Raw genomic sequence first — 14,170 nt, forward strand, 5'->3', positions numbered from 1 at the left:
TTCAAATTATTGGGAAACGAAGCTGCGTTTTTCTTTCGTAATTACAGTGATTATTGAGACTGTTATAATTTTGCAAAAAGAAATCGTACAGTAATAAACTTCGGCTCGTTCGAAGCTCCACTTTCGAAATTATATTATTAATCGTTTTTTAACAACATTAGAGTCTTTTTATATTATTGTATTATATTATTCAATATCGTTCATTTTATTCAAAGATATTTTTGCACTATGTCAGCAGATGGCAATTTTCTCCTTGGAAAAACTATAAATTTGTTATAATATGTGGAAACACTGAACAATCTTTTTTTTCAGTATTGAATCTACAATGAATTTATAATGGCCCCAGAAAACTTTATACATGATTTTTTTCTTACCATTTTATTGAACTTTGAGTATTAAAAGCTTGACGAAAATTCAAGACACTGTAACATTTTCTTTGTATTCAATGTTCAATAAATTGGCAAAAAAAAAAAAAAAAATCGTACAGTAAGTTCTGAAGATCGAAAAGAAACGCAAATAAATCATAAATTATATATCGAAACAAAAAGCTTCGTCAACTTTTTCCATTCATTGCTATTCGTTTGATTGGAGATTATCGAAATAATGGCTGTAATGAAGAAGCGAACAACAATGACGATAGCAAAGATATTAATAATGATGACAATGACGATGACGATGATGATGATGATGATGATGATGATGGTGATGATGATGATGATGATGATGGTAATGATCCTAACGGTAATGATGATGATAATGACCGAGAGAAGCAATCATCATTTGCCAGCGGTGAATGTCGTTTGCCATGGAGGTTCGCAGACCACCATAAAATACTCGTTCTCGAGAGCAGAGAGGATAGTTCGTCCTTTGAGTTCGCAACGATTAGAGCACTCCTTTCGTGTACGAATCGCGTCCGAGGATTTTCGATCATTCGCGTGGGATGTTCCATTTTCCCTCAATTGGTTCAGTGATTCCGCAAGAGTGTTTTAAAAGTGTCACGCGTGAGAAACGATTGCGAGGAATTTGTTCGAAAATCGACTAATAATATTTGAAAACAATTATTTTTAAATTTAATTTAATTAAATTTTAACGAATTCGCGCGATCAGATCCGTTCTCGTCTCGTGGCGTAAGTTCGCGCCATTCGTAAAATTTTTCGCACTGTTTTGCAATTGGAAAAGCAGGTAAGCGATTAGCACAAACATCGCTAACTGGATTTTCATTGCGCAAGATGCCACGTGCTAGCAACTAATTTTCATGTTTCAATTTCTCGTTAGACACGCACGAATCATTATCGATGATCCTTCTCTGAATTGCGCTGCATTTATTGATCTAGTGTGATGAAAATAAATTAATAAGTTGATCACGCTCTTATCATAAAAACACGGCGCCAATTCTGATCGTAAACGTCTGTTAACCTCTTGCGTTGGCAACTGATTGCGGACCATAACGAGTGACCAAACCGTGTACAATTCGTCGCTTTTTTTTTTTTTTGAACTCGTCGGTATGATATCACTCGATAAAAATTATTGAGAAGTAATGAATTTATTATTTATTTTTTGCCTATTTTGTTTTACTTAAATATACTTAAAACTGAAAATATTATAATTTTGGAACAAAAAATTCTCGACGTGCGTGGCATGTCATTCCAGCGCAAGAGGTTAAGTGATACAGGTATGTACATTACCAGTTGAAAGTATCTAGACTTACTCTTATTTCTGACAGAATGTTATTTAACTAAATGTGAATCACAATTAAAATTATCTGATAAAATTAAGTGAATTTTGTAAGGTATAATGACTCTGTGATTGTCATTTTATTGTTGCGACGAGACAAAATTGATTTTGAGCAAGTAATAGATACGTTAATGAAATATTGATTTCTGCAACAGTAAAACAAGTTGTGACATAGCTTGACCAATGAAACAGAACATTCTACAAAAGTTACTCAACCTCGATATTACTAGGTGGCGGATTTTTATTTTGGAAATATAATTTTAGAAATAATATCTCGACAGAAAGTTATTTTACACACCGAATATTTACAGAAAGAACTATATTTTGAATATTTTATGTTTTTGCATTAGGCGTGCAAAATTGCGCTATAAATACGTAGAAATCCACAACCTACTGATTACTAAAATAATTTAATAACAATTTCGAAAGCACAGAGCAGAAAAGTAGGGATTTCCTAAATTTATATCGTGATTAATAATATTTGAAACCAATAAATACGTCGTAGAATCGCGTATCAAATTCACCAATTGCTTTTAAAATTTAATTTAATTTTATTATTTGTGGGTTCTATTTAATCCATAAGACTCTCAGTAAAAGTAATTACTAACTGCTGACGCAAGATCGATTATTGTATCCGTGAAGTGTGTGCATATTTATGAAGATATTTCTCATATAGAGTGTTACATAACTACACAAAACAAGCTATAATTTTGAAACGATGAGATAACTAGATTTTATAAAATTAAATAGCTTCAAATGCATAATTTCACGTATTCGAGAAGTGACAATATTTTCATGATTTAAAAGTAATTTTTTTTTAAATAAAATTGTAGACTTTCTGACAAATACATTAATCAATTTTTGAAATGCCTGTAAGTGAAAATGTTTAATTTAAAGGATGTTTCAATTATAATTTCATCAAATTGAATATATGAAATACAGAAAGAATATTATGAGGTAAATGCAATTGTACGTTTTATAAGATAAATTTGAGGAAACTAAAATGAAAATATCTTTTAAATTAATAAATTTTCGATTACAACGTCTCACTGCTGTTTATATTAAATATTTATATTAAATAAAAATATAATAGGATATATAAAAAAAAATAGACGTGATTTTAAAATGTTTAAAATGTCACCGTGGAGTGGAGATCAACATTACATCATATGTCATTCGAAATCTTTCAATTTTTTTTACTTAAATCGTACAAATCATACAATTTTTTTCTATTTCCTACCGTTTCATACTTGTAATTTGTTCCAATTGCGCGTATTAAAATAGTTGTAGGAAAATATATAAATTTTTATGGACATATCATGTATGAAACATTTCGAAATTTTATTAACACTGCAACACAATTATCACGATTATAAATTTGAAAAAAAACTGAAAGTGCAGTATATTATAGAATTAATACAAATATTTATTACAAGCATGCATTTCGCAGATATTGCAGAAGTACCAATCATCACTATGTTAATAAATCACTATACTAATTTTTCACTAAATATACTAACTTTACACTAAGTATACTAATTTTTCACTAAATCTATAACTTCTATCTTTCACTAATAAAATAGAATTTCTCTATTTTGAGATTTGTTTTAGATTTTACTAATGAAATCACAATCACTTATTATAACAAACTCTTAAAAAGATTTATACAATACATATAGTACATTTATAATAATTTTGTATGTACTGCAATTAACGTATTAATTTTAATTCACACATTCTCTTTCTGAATTTGTAAAGCACATTATGAATTCTACCTATTCAGTTAAGTGCCACATAATATTATAGAGCATAATTTCTTGTGATATTTTAGTAGATCATAATAAACTTGTAACATATGCAGCTATTATACAGATCACATGTGCTAATGAGTATATCATCTACTGATCATAGATAATCGTCCGTTATGCAATGATATTGCAAATAATCGAAAGTAGTAAAAAGAGGTAGGAAAAAACTTTTAGTTTAAATCTTGAAACTGCTTTAATCTATACCTATAAACCTTATAATTAGTGGCGACTCATGGCTTGAAATGCTGCAATTTTCGAAATGTACATACACACTGTAAGTATAATGGATTTTTATTATTGCTTAGGATTGTTGATGATAAAATTAAATATTACAAACAAATATAAATAAATTAATAAATGTATTATGAGAAAAATAAATGTATATTGAGAAAAATTAGGTGCTGCAGTTCCACAGTGCACGGAGTCGCCCATGCTTACATTATAAGGTTTATGATATTGTATTATATTATTGTAGTATTACATTATTACATTATGATATAAGTACCAGGTTTATTCATATTTTTTAATTATATACAGGGTGTTCCAGATCTCAACCGTCAGACTTTGCTAACAGGTTTGGAAGGGCATTTTGAGAAAAAAAGTATTATATACATCATGGGTCGCCTTCGACATATGAAGAGAAAAGTAATATAAGTCACAAATTCATCAAATACATTCAATGATAACCATTTATTTCAAGCTACTTTTTATATTGATTTATACTTGTTCACACTGGTTGGTTCACACAAATTGTTCAAAATGATCATTTTTTTGTTTCTTCATACGTAGATAAGCGTGCTTCCATGGACTGCATTCACAAGGTCATTAGTGATGGTAATAGCAATTTCTGATCTTTGCCATCAGTTCATTATGTATATATAAGTTTCTCACTTAAATACATTCTCGGTTTTATGTAACTCCATATAAAAAAAAAAAAAAAAAAATTACATATGTTTCAACAGGAATAATGCTCTAATTCAATAGTTATCAATAGTTCTATTTACAGTTATTTCGAAAACGAATCGACCCATGCTGTATAAAACATTTTTTTTACTCGAAATGACCTGCCAAACGTATTGGCAAAGTCTGACGATTGAGATCCGGAATGATATCATCAATAAAGAAATTTATCATAACTGTCGGTTTTCTCAAATCCCTGATTAAAAAATTCAACGAAATAGATGTTATTCATTCTCGTGGAAAGAAGCATTATGTACTTTCTAGAATGAATATGTATTTACATTGTTTATGACACATCAACAACAATTGTGTAAAACAAAGAAAAAAAAAAAAGGAAAAAGGAAAAACAAAAAGTTAAAAAGAAATCACTTAAACTTAAAAAATTAACGATACAAGAATTCAATTTTTATCGATAAAATATTTTCTGATAAAGCAGTATTAAAACTATAAAAAAGAAAGAAAGGGGGAAGGAGAAAAAATAACGAGAGAGAGGGGGGAAGATATAGGTACTACATATATACATACAATGTATATATATATATATGTATAGTGTGTATATATATATATATATATTATGTATATGTAATATATATATGTATAGTGAATATATATATAGTACTATATATAGTGAATATAGAATAAAAGAAAAAAATGACTTACCAGTGATGGTTTCAACGTCTTTGGTTATCGGTGGAGACGGTGTAAGAGGGCTTGATATTCTATTCCTCGGTGTTCGAAGGGCCTGAAGGGCGGCCCTTGCCGTGGGCGAGACTTTCGATCGAATCGAAGCCTCGGGCCCCTTCGGAGCCGCATCCTCCACGGCGGCCAGTTTGGACGCTGTGGCGACGAAGGATATCGCCTCACCTTCCTTCACAGACATGTGAATAGATAAAGTAAATAACGTTGCATCATTTGTTTTCGATAAATTTCAACAAACGGAGAATCATTTTTATTTTCATAAAATAGGTATACATTCACCGCGACAAATCATTCATTCTATAAAATCAAACGATGACTGATAGTTCGAGTAAATCTATCTGCTATTCTCAATCCAAATATACCAGGTTTGGTTGATTCAATCTAGACACTTATATTTATATTTTGTATTTTTTTAATAAAAAAACAACAGGACACGTGTTATTATATATGGGGTAATTCTATGTACTTATGTATATAGAATTCAAGTCTGAATTTTTTCTCTAATTTTTTTATCTGATGATTTTTTTTTTAAAAGAAAAATATTACATTTCAATTAAATCATAGAGAAAATAAATATTGTTTCTTATTTTCTCAACATTATGTATCCTAATACTCTTACTGGGAGTAATAAGAAACAAACTTTCCAGTTGTTAGTAAAAATTTTAAAGTTGTAGCATATATGTCATTAAAGTGTATACTATTACCCTAATTTTTCTTATATTTTTATTTTTGTTAGCTTCTTTGTCACAGGGTAATGAAAATGAGATTGGCGAAAGTTGTAGGAAGTTTTGAACACAAGTTTATTTCTTTGAAACTAATTGATTATATACAAACAGATTAAAACCATATTCATTGGTAAAAAGATTTTCTTCCCAAAAAAGAAAAATCATTCGTATGTTTGAGAAAAATATTCTGCTTGTAAGTTGATTACTGTAATTTATGTTTTCACATAACACTTCAAAAATATGCATAAATAACGATGACTGAAAGACTGAAAAGTTTAAAAAGTTAGCGATTATAACATGTATAAGGAAAGCAAGCAACATTATTTTCAGAAACAAAATATCCTTCATTTAATATGTGCTACGAGATTAATTGTAAATTGATTTTTCTCCGAAACAGAACCTTTATCTTAATAAACAAACAGAGAAAATATCTCGTCAAAAAGGCAAAATATTATCGCAAAATGTTTAAATCTGCAAAAACATAAAAACTAGTATTTCTTATTATATTATATTACTATATTAAAATAATAATATAATATATTATATTAAATAATATTTCTTAATAGAAAACATGATTTTTTCTTGTCTTTACAAATCTTTATGAATAAAAAATAAAGAAGAATTTAATTAAAGGATATTCTACAAATTCAAACAAAAAGTTCTTAATAAAGTATGGAAAGTTATTAAAACCAAAAAAAATTTTATGTATTAAAAACTGAAACATTTGGTCAGTAGACAGACGTTCCAATCTACTTGTAAAAAATATAAATGACGCCAATAAATATTTTACAGCATGTAGATACTAGTGTTAAGTGCTTTGCAATTTTTAGATGCATATACAAAGTATCTTATTACCCCATCCTGATCATATTGTAATATAAATATGTATAAGGAATAAGGACTAAGTTAGCTTAGAAGAAATCTGATAGTAGCTATTCCTATGGCTTTTTAAGACATCAAGAATTACATAGAAGCCAAGTTGATCAATTTTGGTAAGGGCATTTGACTTTGAAAGATTAACCTTTTAACATCCAAGTTTTTTCTCAGTTTGTCAATGAAAATGATAAAATTTTTTAAAAATAAAATAAAATATAACTAATAATATAAATATAATATTTTTTATAAGTATAATTATATAAAAAATATATAAATTATATAAGTATATATTTTTTAAGATATGTAAATATTTTATAACATGAAATAGTATATGTAGTGTTACATAAAATATCAAATTCACAAAAAGTCAATAGCTAAAGTGATTAATTAAAGTAATTTAAATGAACTCTAGGTCTCTATTTTAAATATGTAATTGAATATTGATTTGAAATTCTGATGCTAAAGCTAAAAGATTTTCAAGAAAAAAATTGATAATTTTTTTTTCTGTAAATAGTTTATATTACGTAGTAAGATACATATGCATGTAATCCATCGATCACGAATTTTTTTATAAGTGATAGATTTGTAAAAAAAATAAAGAAGTCTGATTATTTTTCAGAACCGATCCTTCACATTTTCTACTACACATTTACTTTAAAACATCAACAACAAAATGGTGTATAGAAAATATTATTGAAATATAAAAATGAAAAAATTTTCTGTAGTACTTATTGAATTTAATATATAAAAAACAACAGATTTTATATTCAATAAATGTAACAACTGTAAATTCAATAAACTTAATACACATTTGTATTCCAAACTGATTTGAATAATTAATAATTAAATAAATAAATATAATTAATAATTAAACTAATTTTAATAATTTTATAAAATTGTAGTTGTCCGTATAAAATCATATTAAACTTACAATTATTGTAGAAAAATCTATTCAAAATGATATTTCGTTTTCTTTTGTTTTCTCTCACAAATCTATAACATACAAGAAAAATACTAGGAACTAACAAAACGAATACGTTTATTACTCAATAAAAAGCACATCAGAATAGCAATAACCTATAAATTTTTATAGTCTTACGAGTAAGTGTTGTTATTACATATATAATGTAATTACGTACGTAAATCATATTGTTTAAGCAAAACAATTTCGTAAAAAAATTTCCATTACGAAAACAATTAATTTTGTCAACGATCTTATATCAGTTGTGATAAAATCGTTTGCAATAATGAGAAATCACTAAAATCAATTTTAACAAATTATTGCGTTCCTGTTTGATATGAAATTTTAATGAATAAATATATATCCGTAAAAGTACTTTTCTCCTCTTTCCTAATTTTTTATCATATTGTTTCATTAATCTCCTTGTATTATGTTACTATCTTTAAAGATAGAGATGAATTATCTTATAATTCCATGTACCTTTACTACGTATTTCTATTTCGTAGTACAAAGATCTTGTAAGTCTGACTAATTTTTTATTTGCTATGATAATATTTCTGAGAAATTTTGCTGCAATGTAATAAAAATAAAAGATCAATATACAGTGGAATACTACATAAATAATGAATCCTTCTTAGAAAAAAAAAAAAAAAAAAAAAAAAAAAAAAAAAAAAAAAAAAAAAAAAAAAAAAAATGAAAAGATGAGACAAATTTGAACAAACTCACGATATCTTCAAATCAACTGTGAAGCAAAATTAAAAATGGCGTTAAATATCGGTAAGTTTCCAAAATATTGATCCCGTGTTTCTCGTAACACTAATATTTACGAAGTGAGCAGTGACAACTACAAGTTGAGACCAAGGACATTACTGGAATGTACAAAAGAACGAATTGAAGCTATTAATACAGAAAAGTGCATACATATGCTGTACTCAGTGAACTGCACTCGTTTACCAAGTTCATGTGTCTCATGATTCCATTAGGGAAAAACCTACTAACATTTGTACAAACTATTTTAATATTAAAATTAGAGAATATAGAATTATATTTAATACTACGTTCACTTTTCACGCCAAGAAAACTTTCATAATTACGTGTCTAATAAATGTTAGTGTCGTATAGTAATATCAATATAATCTTATCTAGTTTGAAAAGTTGGGTTAGATTAAATCCAATTATCTTTTAGAAATGATATAGGGTCACATATACTTAATGATTATAATTGACTGTTAATTACAATATAATACAAATTATAAAAAGAAACATAAATAACAAGAGATGATATTTATTTTCTTTTATCTATAATTTATATAAATAAAAAAACTTTATTATTCTTTATAATATTAATAATACTTAATAATACTAACGATGGGAAATATATGCAATATAAAGTATAATTGGAAATTCTTGTATTTTTAATATCATGTAAAATATCGAGAAAATTTTTTTTCGCTAATTTTATCATTGAGACGTTATCATGTTGCGATAAGAACGAATTAAACAAACTTTCCTTTCAAATCGTGGTAAGTTGCACGTAGTACAATATATGTATATTGTATATTTCAGCATGCACGTATTTCATCGTAATTCTTTAAAATAGACTAGCATGGAATTGGAATACTTGATAAAGAAAAGAACTAGAAAGCACAATTAAATGTAAATAAATGTAAATTGCAAGCATTGTACACTTTTCGAAACAATTAGAGAATTGCCACCATTCTATTGCACATTGCATATAAAAAAGTGAGCAAAAACGAAGAAATTTTATAAATATAATACATTAACATTGACACTGACATTATTTGCACAATATTATACGAAATTTTACTAATTTTTATTTCTAATGATATCAAAATAGATGTAAACTATTTTCTTGGTATTATTATGAATTAATATATTGAATTATAAGTAATTACAAGTAATATTACGCATTATATCAATTTGCTTATATTATAGGCAAAGGTAGTTTTATCTATAATAAAAATGAAATCATGAAACACGTAAACTTGGTAATCGAGTGCAATTCACTGGATACGGCACATATATGCACTTTTCTATATTAATGACTTATTATCCATAAGAATTAGAGGACAAAGAACAATTTATTCCATTAAAACAGAAATAAATATAGGAAGTACAGTAATTAGCAAAATGATCCTCTAATTGTTTCGATTCTTAAATGTACACCGTTGCAAATTTGCAACATTCTATATTATTAATTCTAAATCTATGACTGTGCATTTGAAGGTTAAGTAGTACACGTTGCTATACAAAATATAGATATCATATCTAGCTGGTGTTAGCAATTGTTTCTGACAAATTTCTTTTTTACAGATGACATCACTAAAAACAGTACGTTTGAAACATTTTTCTGTGCAAAATTTCTAAATTTTATTTCAGTTATATATATATAATCTGTATCCTTTGAACGAATTCTAAAGAAAGTTGTTGAATTATAAAAATTGTGCGAAAATTTATTTAATACATTTAAGAGCATTATACATTTTATCTTTTTGCATAAAATTAATATTTATTATTTTAAGATAATGTCAGGCATAAATAAAAACTTACAAGAGTAGTAGACGAGCTACGTTCGCTAATTGATTGTGTATAGGTATTTGCCTTTGAACCCAAATTACGCTGAAATACTCCATCGTAAGTCAATTCAGGATTATCCTTTTCGTAACCGGAATTTTGAGGTTTTAAAATACGTCTAGCGGAATTTCGTCTTGTTTCCGCAAATGCGATCCCTCTGAGCAACATTTGTTTCAAAGCAATTGCAAACTATCACCTCCAAGAATACTTCTGTCGACACATACACCTGACTCTCAACATAAAGACGAATGTTCGTTTTTTCCCCGATATACTTATTTTTATATTACGACAAGATCTTTTCAAGAATGAATAATGATAATAATTATGATAAAAAATTAAGAATACAAAATATTTTTGAAACAGTTTTATTACTGCTATATCTTTATTTAAATATAATTATTCGAAATGAGTTAATCAAATATAGACAATATATATAAATATATTACGAATACGAATAAAGTTTTTCTTGTTAAATTAAATTTATAGTTATAGATTTAAAAATTGTCTCTTTCGTAATTATTAAATTTTTTTTGAATGTATTTCTAAAAAAAAAGCTCTGATTGTATTACACAACAAAAAGATTATTAATTAAAATAAATAACAAATCTCCAAAGATTCCTTAACTTTCACTCAAATTTCACTTTAAGTTGAATATTTATTTCTATCAAGCGTATAAATCAAATATCGCAGGGCAAAACGAACAAAGATATCGTAAAACTTTTGGATGTAGAACTCGTCAACTTCTAAATGACTTCTGAACACCTCGATCCACGAACGAGACTCTCTTTTTCCGTGCTTGTTATCACTTAAGTTGATAACAACTGTACAACCATATTCAAAAATCTAAAAATTTTTTTAACATCTTTCCGTAAAACCATTACTATATTTACTTTTTTTACAAAATCAAAAATAACAATGTAAACGTTTCATAAAAGTTTTATAAAAGAAATAGAAATAAAAAGAAGAAATAAGAAAAGAAATACAATATGAGAAATAAATTAACAAAACAAAACAAAATTTTTATTTATTAAAAAATTATTTAGAAAACATTAAAACCAAAAGTTTCAAGAAAGTAATACATAGAAAGATAATGAACTGATCTAGAACAATATTATAAGACAATTTTATATAACATAATTAGAAATGAGTTTAGAATATATTTAAAAAATGATGCAAAACAAAAAGAATTTCAAAAATAAAATAATACAAGAAATTATTTTATGACCTTTAGAGCAAAGTGAGTTTTTAAAAGTAAAATAATATAAGAAACTATGTTATAATCTTCAAAGCGAAATGAATTTTTAAAAGTGAAATAGTACAATTATTTTACAATGATTATAAAATAAGCTTACGGTATTATCAATATAAACATAAACAATAACATCTAATCATAAATTAACATAATTTGCTCAATTTTTTTTCAGAGAGTGTACTATTCTATTAAGATAATTGTCTCTATTCAGATTAAAATAACTGTTGTCTGATATGGTATAAAGTTGAGCTAGTTTATTGGTGACCAATACTCCACTCGACAGTTTTGGAATTGTAATTTGTTTATACTATTACAATTACAACTTTCTAATTTATCGAAAGGTAAGAAACTTTTTACTTATTCATTAAAAAAGTTACATATTTATTATATTAGTTACATATTAGTAGAATAATGATACTTTAGAAGAGTTTTAGTATTTTACAAATTTTAATAATGATCATTTAGTGAATCCTATACGTTGGTGAACATTATAGGTTATTTAAAACTATACTGAAAACTTTACTGAAAACAAATCATTCAAATGATCATGAAACTTTACTTAATGGTTCAAGATTATGTAATCAGTTTAAAAATGACTTAGAAACTCACCGTGACGTAGTATAAAATTTTTGGTTTCCAGTAAGGAAACCACAATGATCACCAAAACAACACACTGTATAAATTCTGCAAACATAAAAGAAACCGTACAATTATTTTAACAAAGTTGTTTTAATTTCTTTTGTTACAACGTACACTACAAATACACTACAAAAATCTAGATTAATATTTTCAAAATTCACTTATTATAATTTTCTCATATAATTGAAAAGAAATGGGAAATATTTTGGACAACATAAAAGGAAACAATAAAACAAAAAGATATATAAATTACTTATGAGATGTTTATCAATTTGATAATCATATAATACACTTTTATACTCTACATGATTAATTTTATCTTTTGATTTATCAAAATATATAAATAAATTCAGATAATTTAAATTCAATATTTAAATTATGTCAAATGATATTAACATGATCATAACTATCTTTTTTTTACATAAAATTAAAAGAAAATAGCATTATGAGATGTAAGACCAAAGATTACAAAGAAAATTAATAAAAAAATTTCAAACATATTTTGAGTTTTCAAATTATGATTTTTTTTCTTTGATATTGCAGAATCTGATTACGATAGTAGATATTTAATACAAATGCATTATTGTACATTAAATAAATATTATATAATTAATAATCCAAATAATTTATACATACTTCTAAATTAAAATTTCATACAGTATTATTTATTAGTTTTATCATATAATTTTTTTAATTTCTATGTCCTTGATACCTATAATTTTTTTAATTTTTATATTTCACTTATATTTGAAAACAATGTATTTTGAAACTAAGTTATTAAAATGAATATTTAAATTGCTTAACACATAAATTTTAAAACATAAAATAAACATTCTATTTAATGTCATTTATTTCACTTTATACAATTTAAGATTAAAAAATTCAGATTATATTGCTCCTATATTAAATAAGATCTAAAAGGTATATTTTAAAGGTTAACCTAACGAAGGTTATAGTTATCTTTTGTTCGTCGGACATACGTTCAAATAAGAGAATCAGAATATTTCCTTGTTGTGACAAACTATCGGAAATCATAACAAAAATTTCAAATGATCAACAAGCAATTTGTTGTACTCGTTACTCAGGAAAACGAAATTCGAGGACAATGTATCGATTGAGTCGTCCGCAGTAACCTTTCAAAACGAGGTTAAAAACAACGATTGCAATTTCTTCAATTGAGATCTATTGTCGTGTGTATTAATCTTATCCCGGTTGAATTTCAATGAATGAATGATTAAGAAATGAGAATGATACACTAAAAATACACGAGAACATAACGAAAAACAAAGGAGATTTGACTCACCTGTCGTTTTGACATTTTTTACTAACGTCACATAATTGTCAATTGCCCGAAATTACAGTACTTCTTGTGAAAACTCTCACATTTATCGCGATTAAACGAGGAAGAAATTAAACAAAGAAGATTATTTCGCGAACAAAATTCGAGCGTTCATAGCGGCCCGAAACTGTTCGAAGCTATGAAGACAATCATACAATGGGGGGTAAAATTTAGTTTAGGATAGGACGGGACTCGGAAGAACTACCTGTAATCACGGAAATATTCACTACATTGTCCCATAATGAAAATTCAATCCCCACTCTTTGGAAATATAAAATATAAATGTGAAGGATATGATATACTTTACGCTATAATATAGAATTTAGATTAGAATATTCTTATATAACTTAAAAAAAATTTGTTTATTCATTTATTAACTTTATTTCTTGCAATCCATTGGTTTTAAACATAATGAATTTTAATTATACATAAAATACTGAATTTTAATTATACATAAAATACATTGTATTTTTGTCAATTGTTGTATTTTCTAGATAATTAAAAAAAATATTTGTAAATTTTACGAACGTATCGTGACATTATAAGCATGAAATGTTATTTATTATACGTTCGGTACTAACA

The 14,170-nt window shown here is 26.2% G+C and overlaps 1 protein-coding gene across 2 annotated transcripts in view; it reads right to left on the bottom strand.

Annotated features, from left to right (window-relative positions):
* The window catches only part of LOC122529896 (trafficking kinesin-binding protein milt), a 61,202-nt gene extending 47,438 nt beyond the window's left edge, over window positions 1-13,764 (bottom strand). The window contains exons 1-2 of one of the 2 annotated variants that reach the window (XM_043656427.1): window positions 13,553-13,764; window positions 5,163-5,370 (exon numbers count right to left, since the gene is read on the bottom strand). In XM_043656427.1, coding sequence (XP_043512362.1) covers window positions 5,163-5,370; window positions 13,553-13,567 — 223 coding nt within the window. In that variant the 5' untranslated portion in view covers window positions 13,568-13,764. Of the gene's footprint in view, window positions 1-5,162; window positions 5,371-10,334; window positions 10,665-13,552 lie in introns of those variants that run through there. The other variant, XM_043656419.1, reaches the window with a different exon arrangement.
* Window positions 13,765-14,170: the final 406 nt, after the last annotated feature.

Source organism: Frieseomelitta varia, unplaced genomic scaffold (assembly GCF_011392965.1).
Source record: "Frieseomelitta varia isolate USP_RPSP 00005682 unplaced genomic scaffold, Fvar_1.2 scaffold_131, whole genome shotgun sequence".
Classification (NCBI taxonomy): Eukaryota; Metazoa; Arthropoda; class Insecta; order Hymenoptera; family Apidae; genus Frieseomelitta; species Frieseomelitta varia.